The 21,759-nt window shown below is 35.2% G+C and overlaps 1 protein-coding gene across 2 annotated transcripts in view; it reads left to right on the top strand.

Annotated features, from left to right (window-relative positions):
• PELI1 (pellino E3 ubiquitin protein ligase 1) overlaps nucleotides 1-20,355 on the top strand; it is a 55,943-nt gene extending 35,588 nt beyond the window's left edge. For both annotated transcript variants that reach the window (XM_004742065.3, XM_045077909.1), the window contains exons 2-7: nucleotides 6,319-6,458; nucleotides 9,448-9,577; nucleotides 12,355-12,456; nucleotides 16,894-17,091; nucleotides 17,187-17,375; nucleotides 17,933-20,355. In XM_004742065.3, the coding sequence (XP_004742122.1) occupies nucleotides 6,388-6,458; nucleotides 9,448-9,577; nucleotides 12,355-12,456; nucleotides 16,894-17,091; nucleotides 17,187-17,375; nucleotides 17,933-18,499 (1,257 nt within the window). In that variant the 5' untranslated portion in view covers nucleotides 6,319-6,387 and the 3' untranslated portion in view covers nucleotides 18,500-20,355. The remainder of the gene's footprint in view (nucleotides 1-6,318; nucleotides 6,459-9,447; nucleotides 9,578-12,354; nucleotides 12,457-16,893; nucleotides 17,092-17,186; nucleotides 17,376-17,932) is intronic.
• Nucleotides 20,356-21,759: the final 1,404 nt, after the last annotated feature.

The following is a 21,759-nucleotide window of genomic DNA, read 5'->3' as shown; positions in this document are numbered from 1 at the left end:
CCACTGCTGTATTAAAAGGCTTAAAGTCATTGACAGGCAGTAGTAACCTCATATTCCTGTTGGCTCCATTGTTTCTTCTATCCTTTCTTTTATGGAAGAATGCTGCTTATTAATCCTGCTGATTATGAAAGAAGGGGATTAGATTTTCACTCTTATCAAGAAACTGCTATAAATTCACCTCCCTTCCATGGTAGCTTAATTGGTTTCATAAAATGGCTCCTCCACAAATATATCAAAACAGTTCTGTTTGAGTCATCCTTTTGAAATCAACCAAAGGGAAACTCTAGTGTAGATGGGAGTCTGTTTCATTAGAGATAATATATGCAGTCCACACCATTTTTCACCATAAAAGAAGCATTTCATGTTTTAAAACATTTTCTTTTTTTTTTCTCAGCATCCCTTTGTGCCTATTCACTTCCCCCATCAAAATAGAATATTATGTTTACATAATATTTTGTATTTGCTCTTTGTTTAGTATTTGTTTTGCTTCTTTTTATTTTTCAGGGCAGGAGTTCTGTGTTTAGTAGGTAGTAAGCAAGAGGCTGTGTGCAATGTAAATAAAAGAAAAAAAACATGTTATGCTGAAGGAGCAGTTTGAACAAAAATTGATTTCCCAGTTTTCCTTCTTTAAGTGAAACTGACAATTATATGTTAAAGAAAGTCATTCCTTTGGGAAGAGTTGATTAAAAAAACTTTAAACAACAAGCGATTGGAATGTTTTATCAAATTAATGAGACTATTTATAAGAAAACTATATAGTTTATAGCTCTTTTTTTATGTTTTCCCAGCCTACACAGAAAATAACACTATTTTAGAATGCGTTTCTTTAAAACAATTTAACTAGGGAAGGTCCCTGCCAATGAAAACATGCTTACTTTCTAAGGATCAAGCGGAGTTTTAAAATAATAGGTATTATAGGAAGCAGCCTTATTATTAGCAAGATTTTTTTCTTATCATTTTTTCCCAGTCTCAGGTAGAATTGTGCTATTTAATGTTCTTTTTTTTTTTTTAATTTTTTAAAGATTTTATTTATTTGACAGGCAGAGATCACAAGTAGGCAGAGAGGCAGGCAGAGAGAGGGGGAAGCAGGCTCCCCACTGAGCAGAGAGCCTGATGCAGGGCTAGATTCTAGGACTCCGGGATCATGACCTGAGCCGAAGGCAGAGGCTTTAACCCACTGAGCCACCCAGGGGTGCCCCATGTGCTATTTAATGTTCTTTTTGTTAGATCATCACATTGGGATAGAACTGAATATATGAGATCAAACCAGCTAACTTAATTGAGTATCAACAGGTCGGGCCAGTAATTGAGGCACTAGAATATACTTTATAGAGATATCATTTCACATTCTCAAGTGAATTTAGGAATGACTTTAGGAATTAATTTTGAAGAATTCTGTTTTTTATTCAGATTTTAAATATAGAGAATACAGAAGGAGGGTGGGTACAAGAGCACCATCTAGCAACTTGGCTTTGTTAAAGATTCTAAACCACTCAAAATCATGACTCTTCAGAACATGAAAGATTCTAACACTTCTTTCCAACAAACGCCTGTCAACATGTATTAGAATTACAATGAAAGGTTCCACAAGTAGCTGTCATAGCATATGTTACTCATAGTTTAAGAATGGCAAGTTATATATCATTGGTTATATGCCATTTTGAATTTAAGAAAACTTTATCTTGGGTGATTTAAGTGTATAAACAGTACTACTAAAGTGTTTTATTATGGGTTTCAGATTATTAGATACAGAAGTAAAAGCCAAGCTTGGGTGTGTTCCCGTTATTGAAACTTTGATATTACTAATAAAATATCCCAAAATCTAAGGGACCTAAGAAGAGTAAGAATAATTGAAAGTTTGTTGATTTTCCTTGGCTAATTTGGCCAGGGTCTCTAGGAAGTATGGAATGGTGGATGTATGCTAGCCCTATTCCAGTTACTTGTCAAAGCTAAAAATTGTTCCTTTTGCTATCAAGGCGATGGGACTAAATCTATAGTCCTACATGTACATTCCTTATAAATTCTTATGTTAGAACCAGATGGTCTTGTATTTTTTACAGCTCCAAAATTCTCTTCATTCGACTTTAGTCCCTTCATTTTTAGAAATGAGGGAACATTGCTTTGTTCAAAGAACTAGAACTAGAACATGGACTAATATTTGTTAGCCATGCTATATGCTAGTATCAGCCAATTATGGGCATTCATATATATCACTTTCAGATTTTGGCCATATATGTGTACTTATTGATACTATTTAATACTATTAGATGACTTACCTCTTTAAGTAAATGTTTTTAAAAGGAACATTTTACTTCTATAAATGGAAAATTATCACTTTGTAAAAATAGAAAGTAACTCTAAATAGGAGTCTAAATCAAGACAAAGCCACAATATTAAAATTTAGTTTAAACTTTACATTTAATTCTTGTTATTAAATTTTTAATTTTTGCTGTTCTTGGTTAGAAATGTATCAAAGCAATGTTTTTTGTGTTTGACGGCAGTACTTTAATTTCTAACAAGAAAAGCACGGTTAAAGCTTCTAATTAAGCTTTGCTCAGCTTTTTGTAATGGGATGTTTCTGTGGGGGGGAATAAGAGGGTATGAATTCTTGTTTGTATATTAAAATCTGATTTAATATAGATCAGAAGGTCTTGGTAAATGGACCAAAATTGTTCTTTGGTTAATTTGAATTAATTTGTTTTAAAACTTCAATTTTTTTCATTGAAGATTTTAGTTAGCTTCATGTTATTTCTTTTTCTAAATGGAGGATATTATCAGTATTGTTTATTTTACTGAAATAAAACATTTCTTTGGGGAGTTGAGAGAATTTTTTTTTTTTCATAGAATTGTAGCTCTTTATTTTTTTTTTTAAGATTTTTCTTTATTTTTTCAACAGAGATCACAAATGGCAGAGAGGCAGGCAGAGAGAGGGGGAAGCAGGCTCTCTGCTGTGCAAAGAGCCTAATGCGGGGCTTGATCCCAGGACCCTGAGATTGTGACCTGAGCCAAAAGCAGAGGCTTAACCCACTGAGCCACCTAGGCACCCAGAGAGTTGAGAGAATTTTGTAGAGTATTTGAATGGAGGAAAATTTTTAAAAATAGTTCTTAAGCGTATTTTATTTATTTAAAATAACTTCAGTGTTTCTTAAATTTACTAACAATAAAAATTAGTGTGTTTGTCTGAATTGCTGGTCTAAATGTGTATGTCAGTTATGAGGGATAAAAGAGGGTCAGAATGGTTAAGCCTTCTCCTTTTACTTGTTCTTTCTCATTGGGCTACAAATAGTCTGTGTTGCCTTCTCTCCAAAAGTGCTGCTGTAGAGGCTGTATTTCACTGTACTACAGAAAAAGACAAATAGGCATTTTTCATTCATTTTGTTTCCTGTGAAACTTGTTGGTGGAAGTATGAAGTCAGGAGGAGACTGTCATGGGTTAGCTAGTAAGAGTTGTGAAAACCTTTGTAAGAGGTCTAACAGGAAGATCATGGAGAGAATAGATGTAGGAAATAATTAGTCCCATTAAGCTGCTGATGAAATAGATACAGTATTATGGGGATTGTTTGTAGTATTTCTTCTGGCTTATCAGAAATACTAGTCTTGTTTTTCCTGTCAAATTTATATTTCTTAATTAAGCTTTTTAATTTGAAGTCATTGTAAATTCATATGTGGTCATAAGTTATAAGACAAGAGATTCTGTGTACCCTTCACACAGTTCCCCCCAATTGTAATATCTTGCAAAACTGTAGTAAAATATCACAACCAGAATATTGACACTGGTAAAAACAGAACATTTCCATGACCACAGGGGTCCTTTCTGATGTCTTTCTGTTCCCACACCCACTTCCCTTTTACTCCTACCTACTCCTTAACATCCTAGCAAGCATTTATGTTTTTCCCATTTCTATAATTCTGTCATGTTAAGAGTGTTACATAAATAAAATCATTTATGTAACCTGTTTAGGTTAGCTTTTTTTTTAACTCAACATCATTCTCTAGAGATTCATCCTTGTTATTTCTTCTGCGTTCCTTTTTATTGCTGAGTACTATTCCACAACATGAATGTACCACAGTTTAATCATTCACTCAGTAAAGAACATCTGGACTATTTCCAGTTTTTGGCTATTATGAATAAGGCTGCTATAAGACATTCATGTACAGGTTTTATAACATAAATCTTCATTTCATTTCTCTAGAATAAATGCCAAGGTATGCCATATATAATTGTCTTAAATATTCCTTTACATACATTTGAAACCATCTCTGACAGTGTTAATAATTTTTGCTTTGACTTTCAGACATACTGTAGAAATCCAAGAAAAGGAAAGTTCATTGTATTTACCTGTATTTTTACTTACCATGTTCTTTCTTCTTTTCTGATGTTTCAGGGTTCGTCTATCAGTTTTCTTCTTAGAGAATTTCTGCTAGCCGTTCTAATAGAGTAGATCTGTGGTGACAACTTCTGTTTAATTTTCTCTCACCTGAGACTGTCTTGATTTCCCCTCCATTTTTGCTGGGTATAGGATTCTGGGTTGACAGTTCTTTTCTTTCAACACCTGAAAAAGATATGTTACTTTCTTGGCTTCTCTGAGGTATTTTGACATGGATTTTTTTAGGTTTATGCTCTATGAGTTTTGTTCAGCTTCTTGAATCTGTGGTTGTGGTTTCTTTTTCCAAATTTGCTAAGATTTCAGCCATTATATGAATACTTTTCAGTTCCATTCTCTTTCTTCTTTTTCTGGGTTCTAGTGATACAAGTATTAGCTCTTTTGCTGTGATCCCACAGGTTCATGAGGCTCTGCTCTTTCTTCATTTTTTTTTCCCTCGTCTTTCTTCCTGTCCATTTTCCCTCCTCCTCCCCCTCCTCCTCTTCCTTCTTCTTCTTCTTGTCTATTTTCCCTCCTTCTCCTCCTTCTTACCGATTTTCCCTCCTCCTCCCCTTCTTCCTCCTCTTCCTCTTTCTCTTCTTCTTGTCTGTTTTCCCTCTGTTGTTCAGATTAAGTAATTTCTCTCTTCTGGTTCACTGATTCTTTATTATGTCACTTTTATTCTGCTGGTAAGCCCGTCCTAAAAAGTGAGCATTTAAATTTTTGTCTCTCTGTGCAGACTTTTTTGTTTGTCCCAAATATGTTTGCATCTTATATTTTTATCATGATTGGTTTAAAATCCTTGTCTGGTAATTCTGATATCTCTGTCATCTCAGCTTCAGTATTTATTTCTTTTTGCATTGTCTTAAATCTTTATAGTTCTTAATACAATGAATGGTTTTCTGTTGAAACCTGGACATTTTGGTATTATGTTCTGAGACTCTGGATGTTACCTAAACCTACTATTTCCACTGTCTTTTTCTCTCACTGCCTTGGCTGGGGAATAGTGGCTGCCTTCTTTTTACTGCCAGATAGACATAGAAGTCCAGGTTCCATACTCAGCCTTCACTGACACCTAGCGCAAGGGAATCCTTGTTACTGCCACGTGGCGATGGAAGTCCAGGCTTCCCTAACACTGCTAGAGTAGAGGTGGGGGCATGTTACCAACCAGCAGGGTGAAAGTCTTGGATCCCTACTTGGCTGCCCGACAGTACCTTGGTTGGGGGCAGGGGGCTAGGCTTCTTTATTATGGCCTTGTGAGGTAGAAGTCTAGGCTCCCCACTAGGATCTTGCTTGTGTGGGCAGTGGTAGGGCCAGTGTTTTCTGTGGTGGTTGGCTATAGTAGAATAGTTATTGTCAAAAGTTATCTCTCTTACTAAGGCTGCCCCTTCCTCATTCCTTTAACTGGAGAAATAAAGCTTTTGGGGTGGCTTTTTGTTTGTTCATTTGGTTTTTGTCTCTGCCAATTGCTATTTCCAGGTTCCTGGATTGTTCAGCTCTAAATCTGGGATATAGGAACCATAAAGAAAACCCAGAGAAACTTAGCACTGTGTCACTCCTTGTGCCTCAAGGTCCCTAGCTGGTCTGTCTGCTCTCTATTTTTCAGAGTCTTCTTATGTTTTGTATATAATGTCCAGAGTTTGCAGTTGTACTTAGTGGAAATAATAGGGAACAATTACTCCTATTCCATCTTCCTAAAGTTACCAAATTTACATTTATAAACTATTTAAATAGAAGAACCAAATATATAAATAACCATTATTGGGGAATATATCATGCACTTTCTATATTATATAGAAAATATATAACTTTGCATAATATTGTGTGTATATAAAGAGAGAGAAAATTATATAACTTTGCACAATATTGTGCTCACAAGGACTGCTGGAAGATAACATCTTTATTTAAACTGAAATTCATTGTTCACACTATTAATGAAAACTTTTTGCCTCTAGGAGATAATGCAAAAGGTGTCCCAAGGCTCCTGACCAGTGAACAAAGATTTGAGAAAGACAGCCAAGCTCATGTTTTCTCCTGATCAAGAAAATCATCCATCCAAAGCACCAGTAAAATACGGTGAACTCATTGTCTTAGGGTAAGTTTTCTCCATCTGATGACACATAAAATTGAATAATTTATAGTGACTTTAACATCCAGATTGAAATTACTTTTTAGGGACGCCTGGGTGGCTCAGTTGGTTGGACGACTGCCTTCGGCTCAGGTCATGATCCCGGAGTCCTGGGATTGAGTCCCGCATCCGGCTCCCAGCTCCATGGGGAGTCTGCTTCTCTCTCTGACCTTTTCCTCGTTCATGTTCTCTCTCACTGTCTCTCTCTCAAATAAATAAATAAAATCTTAAAAAAAAAAAGATTATTTATTAAAAAAAAATGAAATTACTTTTTAGATTGTATATCCTATCTATTTCCAAAAATGATTTAAAGCTACAGGATGATTATCTCAAAATAATATTGATAATGTTAAATCAAGAAACTCTTAATCCTCATTTTTATGCCATCTCTTAAAAGTGCTCATGTATGCATAAACTTTGCCTTACCGTTACTCTCAGAAAGAACAAAGCTTCTTAAAGATGAAAAATGTAAAATCTGTCCCATCTTTTAGAAAAGTATGACTCAGCTGCCTTTACCAAAATCCCTTCCCTGTTTAGGTCATTTCATATAAGTTAGTATTTATTTGTTCCTTTGTCCTTCTGAGATAGTTGTTGCTTTATGCATATGGTCCTATTCTTCTTGTGATAGAGTTGTACAGGCTAAAGATATGATGACTCTGAAGCCCAGAGTCTCACTACTTATTTGCTTTCTAAGTGTTCTCATCCATACAACTTACATAGACATAATCTAAAGAATAAGGAACAGATGATTCCATATTTCAGTTTATTCAATCTAAACTTGCATTAACTGTCAAAACTGAGAATATTAGTCCATTAGCAAGAGATTTCAGAAACTAGAAATTGCATATTTTACTTTCCCCCTGATGTTTCTTTTCTTCTGTCTAGAAATCAGCTCTAGGAACAATTATATGACTTTAGATATTTGAAACAACAGGTTTTAGAGTCATGTTGGTACAAGTTCTTGTTTAAGTGAGAATGTGTCCCTTGTTTCAGAGGAGAGAGTGAGAGAAAGTCAGATGATAATATGGAGTTAATGAGCTTGACTAGAAGTCATGAATGCTAGATTCCAGTGCCTATTCTACCATTGCTAATTATATGACCTTGGGCAAGTCACTTCATCATTCTGGGTCTTAGTTTCCTCTTCAGTAAAATGACAGACAAGATCATCTAAGGCCCATTGAGACCTAAAAATCTCTTTTCCCAAAAACAACTTAATACAACTTGAGATCACATAGATCTTAATATAGTAATGACTAACAGCTTCTAATTTCCAAAAATTATTCAAAGTTAAATTCTTCTACTAGGAATTCTGAGTCATTTGAAGACTGGAATTTAAAATTTAGTATATCGTTTAAACTGCCTTTCTTAGCCCAGCAGTTTCTCATCGTAGTTGTCTCTGTATCTGGCACTTGATTTCTTAAAATACAAATAATACTTCTTTCCAGCCCTCAGGAGAAATAAAGCTGGATAAGATTGTCAGTTTGGTGTTATTGCTACTGTAGAATAGAGTTTTGAGCTACAGAAACACAGTGTTTGGGAATAGAGAGTATATCCCCAGAAGAGAAACAAGTCAAGTAACTAAGCAGACAGAATAGTCAGGATCCACGTAGGACCGGTGGCAAAACACAGCCTAGAATTAGTGTTGTATTAACTAAGGGGTGTGACTCTGAGCTCTTAGCAAGGCTAGCAAGATTAGCAAGGGCTTTCTCCAACAGAAATCAGTGTGTTTTATTTTTTGTAAAGAATCAATATAATCTCTTACAGGAGATCTTTATCAAATATAATTTCTGTAAATTTGAGTAAAGCCCCTTCTCTTCCTTGTCAGCCACTACTGGAGGCCATTTTACAATCACATTCTCCTTCAACCTCAAAACTGTCCCTGGTCCCTCCTTCATTTTCCCTCAAGATTAACCAACTATATATAAGAGACCAGGAAACAAACCAAAGATTTGCCAGGGGGCAGGGGGCAGTGAATGAGGAGAAATTATTATTAAGCCACTACTCAGGCCAAATGAAGCAAAAAAGAATTCAAAAAAGCATGGCACAAACACCTGGATTCAAATTCTAGTATTTTCATTGCCACTTGTGTGACCTTCAGAAGATGACTTAATTTCCCTGAGCCTCTAAGGAATTTTATTCCCCTGAGGAATAACTTAAATTCATAACTGGTAAAAGCCAAGTGATGCAAATCTCTAGAATTTTTATGAGGATGGATTAAATGAGGTGCTATATGGTAGAGAACACAATAGTGCCTAATACACAGTAAACACCCAAATGTTTTCTTGTGAACTTCTTTCCTATCCAATCCTCATTTACTTGCTTATTTTCAGGACATGTATATAGTATCATGGAGAAATGGTTATAAGATCTGAATGACAAAAATGTGTTTTGTCACTGTTTAGCAGGCATCTTTAATTAGATAGGTTTTCCCAACATAATGTGAATGTGTATGTGTGCATTCATGTCCTAAGTCTTATCAGACTTATCAAATGAGTCTAAAAATGTCTTATTTCAAAAGGTATTTAAAGTATTTAGTTGACAATTAAAGGAGATTCTGTTTTAGACAATTCATACTGTACTTTTAAAGGTTGTATTAGCACATGCAAACATCCACCTTTAAAAAACATAGAATGAGTCATAAGGAATCAGACATGCCATTAATCAGCTCTTGATTATCTTGAATAAAAGAGGGAAGAAAAATACAGATAATTTAAAGCTATTTATAATCCAAAAAATACTTCTTTGTGACTTGGAATGTAACCAGAATATCATTTTGTTTCATACTCAGACAGCTGGTCTAGGGATCAGTAATTACTGAAGGGAATTTGAGATACTTACAGTGTGCTAATAGATAATTAATTGGAGATCGATCCATATTTTAAGGCAAAGTAAAACATTTGTTTCAGAATTGTGTGGTTCTTACAAGAGATCACCTAAACTTTTTTCCCCCCACCAGGTATAATGGATCTCTCCCAAACGGTGACAGAGGAAGAAGGAAAAGTAGGTTTGCTTTGTTTAAAAGACCTAAGGCAAATGGGGTGAAGCCCAGCACTGTGCATATCGCTTGTACTCCTCAGGCTGCAAAGGTAAAAAGCAAACAAACCCAAATTAAACTAAATAAGTTAACTTGAGAAATTGAAAGACCCGTACATGTTGTTTATGTTCTCTAGGGTTCCCTTCACATTCTGTACCAGAAGTTTCCTTTTGTTTCAATGGGAGCAGACACTTTGGAGACATTACTTGAAAGGCTGCCATATAGAAGGGCATCAGACTTTTTTTTTTTTTTTTTTTTTTTTTTTAAATAAAAAACCAGGATCAGTGGGTAGAAATTAGGAGGAAACATTCCCTTTCAATAAGAAATTTTTAAAAAGGTAGGTTGGGACCAGGGCTTTATCTAGTATTTAGAATTATACAGCTGTCTACCCTGAGAAGTAGGGAGTTTCCACTGGTACTAGAGGGGCCTTGCCAATGAATGTAGTATATAATAAGCATACTCAGGTAGTTGAAGCATTGTATAGATGAGGTGATTTTTTTAAACTCAGGGTTAATTGTGTGATTCTTACAGGAGATCTTTATCAAAGATTCTGCTTATGCTCTTATTTTTTTGTTTGCTTGTTTTATGGGCCTCAAAGCTTTTAACATAGTGCCTTGAACAAAATGGACCACAGTTAACTATTAAATTGAATCAAAACTATAAAAGCAAATACCCAACTGTATTGGCTCCTTTATCTTTCCCTGCCAAAATATCCAGAACCTGAGCCATCATTTCAGGACACTCAGGCTTTTCCTGGAGTGATAGACAGTTTGGGGGGAATTTTAAATCTTTACATTTCTGTGAATTCTTCTACTTCCAGTTTCATAATACAGAATTTGTATTGGATATTGTGTTGTGTGAATAAAAATTACAAAGTCTCTCACCTTCTGGAATTAATTGTATCTTTAGCTAGGCAGCCCCAACATGTGCATTAATATTATACCCCTGAGATATATCTCTGTAAGTTAAATGAAAAAGAGATGGAGAAATTGGCATATGGTGACTTGTTTTAGGTCATAGCTCCAGTCCCTGAAGTTAATTGAATTTTTGTATCCCACATGGTGTCTAGAACAGTCTTCATGTCTTGATGCAGCCTCTCATCTATTACTGTTTGAAACCCTGTAAATGTAGAAAAGGGACAGTTTCTTTCAAATGTTTCTTTTTGTTCCTTTGCAGAGAAAGGTTGTGCTAAGCAGGTAGTGAGAGTGAATGAAAGCTAATGACCCAACCCGAGGAGCTCGATGCCAGACCTGCCCTGGCAGCAGTGCTCTTACATTGGGTGTATGCCACTTCTTTGTGCAGGGTTGTTACATCTGTTGTCCCCAACCACTAATGCCATGTAAGCCTGCAAATCACAGCCAGAAAATGCTCCTACATATTTCCAAGTGCCCCTTTCACAGCTACTACTACCTCTGGTTGAGAACCACTAGCAGAGGGAAAATAGTTATAATCTCTATATCTAAAATACCTGTTCTGGCAATCATCTGGGAGAAGGTTAAACTCTGCCTTTCAGTCCAGTGAGAACTTAACTAGACATAGTTCTTACTCTTAATATAATTAAGACTAGGTTTAATTGCTAATAAAGCCAGAGATTACAATGTCAAAGTACACAAAAACTTGTGTTTTTTAAATCTCTTTAGCCATTAAGAACACGTTACTTCCAAGATTCTGGGCAGTTATTTGATTGAAAAATCATTGCTTTATGCTAAGTTAAAGTAATTAAAGGTTTTAAAAATCTATAAACAATTTTTATTTATTTTTAAAACATCAGCAACATGCATGGGAATGATGTACATGCATTAATGAGGTTAAGATACCTCTATGAAGAGAGCAGAGTGAGAGAAACATGTAAGCAGCCTTGACACTCTGTTGAATTTAAGAAACCAGAAGCAAAAATGGCATTGTTATGCTTCGATAAAGCTTGGTATCCAGGTGGTTTTTTAAAATTTTCTTTAAGTATTTGAAAATTTCACAGCCTTAATTAACTTTAAATCTATTATTTTAAGGCTTTATCTATTACAGATAGATTACCTACAAATTGAAACCAAGTGAGATTTTATAATGCCACGGTTCTAATTAAGAAACATTTTTTGAATTTAGCTTCTTTGCTTTACGTCTTTGTATCCATTTTCCTTTTACGCAACCTGTCTCCACTTCCTTTGTGCAGGTTTTCCCCCTTTCTGATATTATCTTCAACTCAAATACATAGAAAATGCCCAAAAACAAAACCAAAAAGTTCTTTTTAGCAATGTTTTTAGTTTTAGTTTGGGATAAGTCAGAAGTACCATCGTAAGCATTATGTCCATTTCCTTTGGTGTAAGGTTTAATCATTCTATGAATTTTTCCGTATTTGCCCAGCATATGACAAATATTTGTCACCAGTAGAGTCACAGAATGATTAAGAAAAACATTTAACTCTGCATGTTGGTAACTTGTTTATAACTCTTTGAATTACTTTAAATATAAGAATCTTATCTTGTAAAATTTTGTATTTTCTCCTTAATAAAGTATAATCGAGTACTATTTTCAGTTTCTACATGGGGTTTCATTTTGATTACTTTATAATAAAAATATTTATAAGGGAAACCCAGATTTTACAGTGTTTTTATACAATGAAATTATGCTTACTCTAGAATCTTCAAAGTATTCTTGTACACCCCACTCAGTCTGAGTAACTACTATCACAGCTCACATTACAGAAAAGTTACTAATTTCTACCTTAAATTTTGGGAGAAAATATATCAAACATGTGATAGATTACTTTTCTTTTTTGAATTTGATTTGATTGGCCTACCAGCTAATTTTTGCTATTAATATTTTCTTTCTTAGGCAATAAGCAACAAGGACCAGCACAGCATATCATATACTTTATCTCGGGCCCAGACAGTGGTGGTTGAATATACTCATGACAGCAACACAGATATGTTTCAGGTACTATAACATCTGAATTTTTTTTTTTTTCTTGAAAAAACAAAAAAGTTGACAACCTGTTGTCTGTGACTTTTGCTGTGGTCGGTTTGATGATGATCATATTTTAGTCAAGTATTACATTAAAATATATATTGATTTCTAAATCTCATATATAGAAGTCAGCATAGCATGGTTTAAAAATGGGCTCTGGTGAACATTACTTAATCACTCTATGCCTCAGTTTCCTCCTGTGAAGTGCAGATAATAGAGCTTCCTTCATAGGACATTTAGGAGGCTTAAATGTGTTAGTACATGTAAAGTGCTCAAAGCTGGGCCAGAGAGCTGGTAAACACTTAGCAATTAATAATAGTGATTATAAAAATAGCTTAGTTAGCTGTTATCAGAAAAAAAAACAAACAAATAGTCTGCACATACTTGTGACTTTTTTTTGCCACCGTTTCCCACCTTCCTCTCTAGGTAGCAAAATGTACAGGCGATCTCTAATTGTCTGTATAATGTTTGCGATCAGGCTTGTTTTTTAGCACATATTTTCTGCTACTAATGCAGTTAAAGTTTTTTTTTTTTTCCTGCCTCTCATTTTTGTACCAATCCAGTGCTGATGTTTTCATAAACTTAATAGATTATAGAACAGTCAAACCCAAAGATATAAACAGGATCCATGATGCCTTCTCTTGTTTGGCTTTGTAGAGCCTGGATTTTTGGAAACAAATAAGACATAAAGTACCCAATAATGTTGCTTTTGCAATTACTGTCTCAGTGACTTCTCAAATTTTTTTTGTTTTGTTTTATAAGATTAAATAGAAAAGGCCTGGAGATGTCTTTAATTATAACCAATAGCAAAATATTTCTCATTGAAGTCAATTGTTCCCCTCTAGCCCTTCTAGTAAAATACTGAATTTTTTAGAATAGGGTCTCTATAGTTAATATCAGAGTATGGATGTATGTTTATCTTTCTTGCTTTTGCCAAAAAAAATTTAAAATAAATAACACTCTTAATGAAGATTAAGGTTGGGATCTTAATGAGAACCTAACACAAGCTTTAGGATAATTTTCCACATTTTATTTTACTGACAACCAGTTAAAATAAATATGCTTAATTAGCTTTTTTTTTTTTTTAAGGTTTTTTTTTTTTTGACAGAGAGAAATCACAAGTAGATGGAGAGGCAGGCAGAGAGAGAGAGACAGAGAGAAGCAGGCTCCCCGCTTGAGCAGAGAGCCCGATGCGGGACTCGATCCCAGGACCCCGAGATCATGACCTAAGCCGAAGGCAGCGGCTTAACCCACTGAGCCACCCAGGCGCCCGCTTAATTAGCTTTTTTAAAAAGTCAAGATGTTACCTAGATGTTTGACCCCAGACTAGAAGTTTTGTTTCAGAAGATACCTTGTATTCATTTGTTTACCCCTTGTTTTTGTCAAAAACTTACTGAAGTCTTGTGAGTTAAAAGTTATAGTTAGTTGGGGGCAGAATTGGGATTAAACCAGGCATTCTGAATTATAGAACAGTGTCTTTGCCATTTTATGAAGGTCCTTAAATAACTTTCAACATTTTTTTTTCCTTTTCATAAAGGAATAGAGTTTTTCTTAAATAGTCTTCATAATGTTCTTTCTACAAAGCATGAGACCAGTGAAAAATCCAAACATTTCTACATCAAAAAAAAAACAGAGATATATCTGAAACTACCCTGATAAATTAACCAGTCTTTGAGGAACTGGTTTTATAACCATTCTGAGATTACCTGCCTTCCACACTGAACAAAGAATATTTATTGTTCAATTCATCAACTATTCAAACTCTGACTCTCTGCATTGGTTAACACTATGAAGTAAATAAAGGAGACATTACAAGTTGTTTATATTCATAGGTGGTACACTGGCAGTCTAAATATGAAGTACAAGTTTCTGATTGGGTTGAAGAAGGGTGAGGGAAAGACTTCATAGTAGTGCCTTTTTATCCAGATATGTTTGGAGTTTTTTTGTTTGTTTGTTTGTTTGTTTTAATGAAATTTGAGTAGGATTTTATCAGTCCAGCCAGTAGAAAGGCATTCTGACAAAAGAGATGGCAAAGTGTAGTAGAAGATTGACCAATGAGGGGCACCTGGGTGGCTCAGTGGGTTAAAGCCTCTGCCTTCGGCTCAGGTCATGGTCCCAGGGTCCTGGGATCGAGCCCCGAGTCAGGCTTGCTGCTCAGCAGGGAGCCTGCTTCCTCCTCTCTCTCTGCCTGCTTGTGATCTCTGTCCATCAAAATAAATTTAAAAAAAAAAACAAAAAGAAGATTGACCGATGAGCTGCTTGCAGCTAGAATATACTTTTTATGTGAATAGCAATGATAGGAAATTAAGCTGCATCAGTGGGATGCAAATTGTGAAGTCAGTTTCTAATTATTACAGAAATAAGGAACTAAGGGCGCCTGGGTGGCTCAGTGGGTTAAGCCGCTGCCTTCGGCTCAGGTCATGATCTCAGGGTCCTGGGATCGAGTCCCGCATCAGGCTCTCTGCTCAGCGGGGAGCCTGCTTCCTCCTCTCTCTCTCTCTCTCTCTGCCTGCCTCTCTGCCTACTTGTGATCTCTCTCTGTCAAATAAATAAATAAAATCTTTAAAAAAAAAAAAAAGAAGGAAGGAACTAAGAAGTTTGAATAGTCTGTAAGGAACTGTTAGGGTTTTTAATGAGAGTGGGAGGGAATGACATGGTAAGATCTATACCTTTAAAGCTAATAGTGGCAGTTAGAAAGAGGAGGAATTACTAAAATTTATCTTACCACATAGTTATATTTTGTCAACTGATCATGATCACATAGGTTTTTTTCTCTTTGTAGATACTTAACATATCTTCCTTCTTACCAATCTTGACCAATATTGCTTTGAAGTCTTAAATCTCCTCTAAGACACAGATCAAGTTTCAACTGTTTTGGAACAATCTCTCCTTCCAAATAAGTGCCCCTTCTGAATATCTTGATTCTAAATACCAATCCTCAATCCATTCCTGGGCCTACATCTTTTGGATCTAAAGGAGTCTTTTATTCTTAGAACTATTTTTAGTTTCAAAAGGCTGAGACCATTTTCTTTGGATATCATATCTTAAAAAGCAGGAAAAGGGACATCCAATCTTAAGTTTGTTAACCAGCCAGTTTTCTTCTAAAACTATCCAAACTAAAGAAAGACTTACACTAGATACGACAAAAATGCTAAAAGGATCTTATCTAAAAGTATGTGGTTATGAGGAATTCTTGAGACTTAACTATGCTAAGAATGACTTTGAAGTGTCATCATCATTGTAGAGGGTCAGTGTTTTTTCTCAGTATCCACTTTCTTCAATTTTATGATATTACTTTATAACCAGTACATGAATGAACTCATCATTTTTAAATGTTTGCTTTAAAACTCTGTGACACTTATCAGGTCTGTCATCTATTCCATAGATTTCTTTTTTTCTTTTCATTTTTAAATGTTTACTTTAAAACCCTGTGACACTTGATCAGTTCTGTCATCTGTTTCCTTTTTTTTTCCCTCAACTTTCATCTTTCAAAATCAAAATTAATTTATTTACTAGCTAGTACCTCTGGAGATTTTTAATTTGCTCACCCATCCACCAGAACTCTGATCTGGGAACCTTGTCTCTCTAAAACATGGCTGAGAACCAGGAAGAAAATAAAAAGGACATCTAGGCATATAAAATAAAGGCCATGTAGGCCACACACTAAAATTCCTTTTCTTTGCTTCCTGGAGAATCTTTTAGGTATTTACCAAGAACCTTTTGAAAGACTGTTCTTTAAAGTTTAGTTTTTTTAATTTCTCAACCCACAGCAGAATAATAGTGACTAGTTAGAGGAGGGGTATGCTGCTAGAGTCAGGTATGCCCAACCGCAAGAAGTGATAGCTGACAACCTCACAGAACACACAAGAATATCTATAAAGTATACATAAGACCTCAAAGGAAGCTATGTAAACCCATAACGTAAGGATCAGCCTTCTTGTACATTGCTATAGCACCTGAAGACATTACTGCATTTAGTGTAGTATAAATGGTATTCATAGTTCAATGTCCTGGAGTCATCATAACATAGTGTATGTTCACTATATTCTGTTAAAGAAGGTAGAGTAATACATGGTAGCCATATTTCCATCCAGAGGGATTAAAATTAAAATCTGCAGCCATCTAGAAATCTCAGCCATCCTAAATTCTGCATTCCCTGAGGGTTTCATATATTCTGGATGGTAAGTTCCTACTTACTCCTATGCTCTAAATAATTATTAAGTCACAACAAGTTCGACAGATTAATTTTCTAGGGTGTAGATGCTCTCAGAGTTATGTTTGCACTTTAGAAATCTCAGAGGCTTAATGATTTCATCTTCTTGTACCTTTTTTTTTTCTTGTACCTTTCTTGAATGGATTTTCCAGTGTTCCTTTCAATAGGTTTATAGATATTTCTTTTTCCCTTAGATTGGTCGGTCTACTGAAAGTCCCATTGATTTTGTAGTAACTGACACAGTTCCTGGAAGCCAAAGTAATTCTGATACACAGTCAGTGCAAAGCACTATATCAAGATTTGCCTGTAGAATCATATGTGAACGGAATCCCCCCTTTACAGCACGGATTTATGCTGCAGGATTTGACTCATCAAAAAACATCTTTCTTGGGGTAAAGAACTTTTTTCCTGAATGGTGCATTATTTTTAACCATTTCTGTTTCCAAATTCCTAAGAACTGGAAGCTCACTATTTTTATTGCTACTAGGAGAAGGCTGCCAAATGGAAGACATCAGATGGGCAGATGGATGGTTTGACAACTAATGGCGTTCTTGTTATGCATCCACGCAATGGGTTCACAGAAGACTCCAAGCCTGGCATATGGAGAGAAATATCAGTGTGTGGAAATGTATTCAGCCTGCGGGAAACCAGATCAGCCCAGCAGAGAGGAAAAATGGCAAGTATTGAGATGTAGCTTCTTACTTACTTCCACTAAACACATTGGGTGTGTTGGATTGAATGCATTACATAATTCCAAAAACTTAAATCTCTTGCTGACACAGAGTACTTAAGTCTGACTATCAAAAACGCTGACCACTAAATATTATACTACAGGGTATTATCTTAAGGTTTCAATCAGGACCTTTAAAAATTTGTTCTTTCATGTTATGTTAATATATTTTAAAACCTAAGCTTTCCTAAATTAGATAACACTGTGTATTTTCTACCTCTTTGGCCATGATATATATAGGAAATATTAGACTTACTGAGTAGCCAGGTGTTTTAATCATAAATTGTCTTTACTATAAGGCTGAGAAGAAATATGTTCCTGTTCAATATTTTATCCTTGATTTTCAGACTTAAATTTTTCATGACTGCCAATAGAGCTTCTTATATTTAGTAATAATCATAGGAAATCTCAGTTCTTGAGTAAGGAGCATATAAGACCAAAACTCTTATGTAAAAATTGAAAACATAGTGGTAAATGTATTTTTTGATTCTTGTTTCCTCTAGGTGGAAATTGAAACCAATCAGTTACAAGATGGCTCATTAATTGACCTCTGCGGTGCAACGTTGCTGTGGCGTACTGCAGAAGGCCTTTCCCACACTCCTACAGTGAAGCATTTAGAAGCTTTAAGACAGGAAATCAATGCAGCACGACCTCAATGCCCCGTAGGGTTCAACACACTAGCATTTCCTAGTATGAAGAGGAAAGATGTTGTCGATGAAAAACAACCATGGGTGTATCTAAACTGCGGCCATGTGCATGGCTATCATAACTGGGGAAACAAAGAAGAACGTGATGGAAAAGATCGTGAATGTCCCATGTGTAGGTCTGTTGGTCCCTATGTCCCTCTGTGGCTTGGATGTGAAGCTGGATTTTATGTGGACGCCGGCCCTCCAACCCATGCATTCAGCCCATGTGGGCATGTGTGTTCAGAAAAGACAACTGCTTATTGGTCCCAGATCCCGCTTCCTCATGGTACTCATACTTTTCATGCAGCCTGCCCCTTTTGTGCACATCAGTTGGCTGGTGAACAAGGCTACATCAGACTTATTTTCCAAGGACCTCTAGACTAACAGACAGTTGTCCTCCAGGACTACATTATAAATTTATAAGCTAAGTGAGTTGGGTTTTCCAACCTGTTGTCCATGTCACAGTTTCTCTGCTCTGGTCATTTGCATTAAGATGAAGAATTTTTTTAAACATTTATAATAAAAAGTAACAATTTCTGATCAAAAAATCTGGGAAACTCAAGGAAAAGAATTTCTGAAAGTACCAGACTTCTGAATTCTGAGTTTTGGAAATATATTTTGAGGATGAAAAGACACAGTCTAATTTGTTGCCTTCCTTTTAGTGTTTTTGAATCACCCATCCTCAGTGTTGAAAATTGTTTCATATAACTGAGGGTACTGTTGGTTCAAACTATGTTAGTTTACAGTTTGTTGCAAACATTGTAAAATACAGCAACATGTATATTAACTTTTTTCTATTTATCTTTATTATAGAAAACATCTTAGAATGTTCTTGATAGAGTAGCATGGTAATGATGGTGTCACACTCTTGGTGTGAATGGTAGTTTAGTGAGCACAGCTCAAGGATTTCTAAGCTTAGAAAGAAGGACAAGAGAGCCTCTCTCCCTACCCCCTTCTAAATATGGAATTTGGTAAATTAAAATACTTTGTAAAACCAAATTCATATTAATTATTATTGTGTAAGAGCTGTTTGTTTTTAACCACATTGAATATAATCAGGAAGGTTTTTTTCTTAATGTTTCTCTCAAGTGTAGTATATAACAAAAAATGCTAAGAAACATTTTATATGCTCCTTTGAATATGCAATTTAATCTAGATTATCTATTTTTCTCCCATGATAACTAATCTGTTTTTAGTACCAGCAACATTTGGCAAGTTTATTTTTTAGATATAAACTGTGGTTCATCTGTTCACTGTTTCTAGAAAAAAAATTTTTCATGAGAAAACGCATAAATTAACAAGGAGGAGAGTGTCTTGATTTGCTTTTAGAAAAATAAATAAGTTGATTATTCTGTGTGTGATTTTATCCAGGCATTAAGAAATGTAGAGAGAGATAAAGGGTTCAATGACAATAGTGCCCCCTCTTTTTTTTTTAACCTAGCAGACCAGCCTTAACTTTGTGGGCTTTGAATCCTAAGGAGAGTTGCCACCGTGTGACTCAAGGAAATGTTTGGTTGGCAGATGAGCACCAGTGACAGCCGAGTAGAGGAACATACTTGCATGGTATGTTTATTCTCTAATTCCAGTAAGTTCTTTGCTTAAAGAAGCAAGGAAACGTTTCTTCACTCCCTCCCCTCCCCTTTCTTTAATACACCACAAGAGAAGTATAGACAGTTGCACTACATCAAACCCTTTGTGACACTTGTAGAAATCAGTACACTTTTAGAGTAGACAGAATCTTTTTTTTTTTTAATCTTTTGATTTGTTTTTCCTTTAGTTCAAAAGTTGTGTAATAATTGACTCTAGCAAATTTTCGTATGTGGTAGTATAGCTTTAATTTATCATAACTATTACTATGCTGTTCTGAATTTTCTTTTGGTTTAAAAAAAAAAAAAAAAAAAACCTGTTGCTTAGAAGCCATGAACTATTTTACTTTAATTCAACTTGTCAAAATTTCCTTGTTTTTAAAAAATGATCATTTGGGTTCACTCAGGAAATGCATGTCAGGAAACTTGTATTATAAGTTTACTAGTTGTGATGTATCCGTAACTGCTGTTACCCCCTTTTCAAAGAAATATAATTGATTTTGAAGTTTTCTAGTCACATGCTTTGTGACTAATGCAAGGAAATCAAGCCCTGTGTTGTATTTGTTCTAGTCATTTCTATTCAGGCTATATATTGTAGCTAATTTTTATTTGCAATTAATTTATTCAAACTAAGTAAATACTTTTCAAAATAGATACTTGAATTTGTCTCTGTGAGTTCGTTTTTGCATAACTGAGAATGGGAAACCAGAAATGAAAACTTGTGGACAAATCTACCCCTGACTTCAAAAATATTCACTTGAAATAGATAAAGAATTTGCATTTAATGTAACACTTCAAATCTCTGGTTCTTTTGGGAAAGCATCTCTTACTTATTAATAAAAGAACTTTGTTTAGTGGTCGAATAATTGAAGCTTTAGTTAAGCCCTGCTACGGAGTTGGCTTTCTGCAAGGATGTGATACTAGACTGTTGAAACAGTGCTTCACTGACTATGAAAAGACAGGTTCATTTTCTACCAAATTCAAGTTTTGAAAACTCCAGTAATTTAAATCATTAGGTGTATTTCTGTTCAAGCATTTTGAATATTTGTTCTGTCATTTTGCTGATGCCTAATGGAACACTTTTAGTTACTTAGTTGTATTAAGGGAATATCAGTATCCTGGCCAAGGAGAAGAAGTCATATTTAGATCTCCCAAATGTACTTGAAAGAAAGATCATCTTTATGGCTTAACTCTTTTATCAAAGTGATCTTACCATCTAAATGTTCCTTAATTTATATAGGGAAGTTCCCATCATCTAAAATATTAGGGTCTTGATGTGAGATAGGCTAAATAACCCAAAGGAGGAGTCTTTTACCAGGCTATCTTCTGGAAGCTATAATTGCTTACTTCTACCATTTTAAAAATATTCTGGAACATTTAAAATAGGATAGGAATATATAATAATGTAAATAAATATATAATTACATCTAACATAGTACTCCTACTCTACTTTTCTCTCAGGATACCTCAAGAACCATGGGTGATGCACGATCTTCTGACACATAGACTGAGTGAGGGCACCAGTGAAAGTCCATCCATTATTCTTTAGGATTATATTTTTCATATAAATTTAAACACTTGGGCCCTCATCCTGACGGGTTATCTAACTGTTCTATTCCACTTTAGAGACCACTAGCTAAGAGATCTATGATCCATTCTTTCATAATTTGTGTTCCGAGCATTAACCCTGTAGCAAATCAGATTATCAAAATACTGCTTAGGAAACTATATTGTTCTGTCACCCACTCCCACTTTCAGAAACAAGTATACTTTAAGACCATGCCCTCAAATTTTATCTACACATTCTTGCAACAGATATTTGAATATCTGCTACACACCAAGCCACACTGGGTGATTTAACAGGAAAAAAATACCTGCCTTCATGGGGCTTATATTTTAGTGGGGAAGATAAAAGTGAATAAGAAAAATAAAAGACACAGCATGATAGATAGTAAATAGTGCAATGTGTGTGCAATGTTTGCAATGTTAAAGAGGAGAGCAAGGGAAAGCCACACTTAGGGGAAGAGCATTTAGACAAAGGGAATAGAATTGCAAGAG

The sequence above is a fragment of the Mustela putorius genome, unplaced genomic scaffold, assembly GCF_011764305.1.
Source record: "Mustela putorius furo isolate JIRA1106 unplaced genomic scaffold, ASM1176430v1.1 tig00000224_pilon_pilon_pilon, whole genome shotgun sequence".
NCBI classification, from domain to species: domain Eukaryota; kingdom Metazoa; phylum Chordata; class Mammalia; order Carnivora; family Mustelidae; genus Mustela; species Mustela putorius.
Note: the sequence above shows the minus strand (reverse complement) of the source record. Positions and strands in the feature narration are given on the sequence as shown.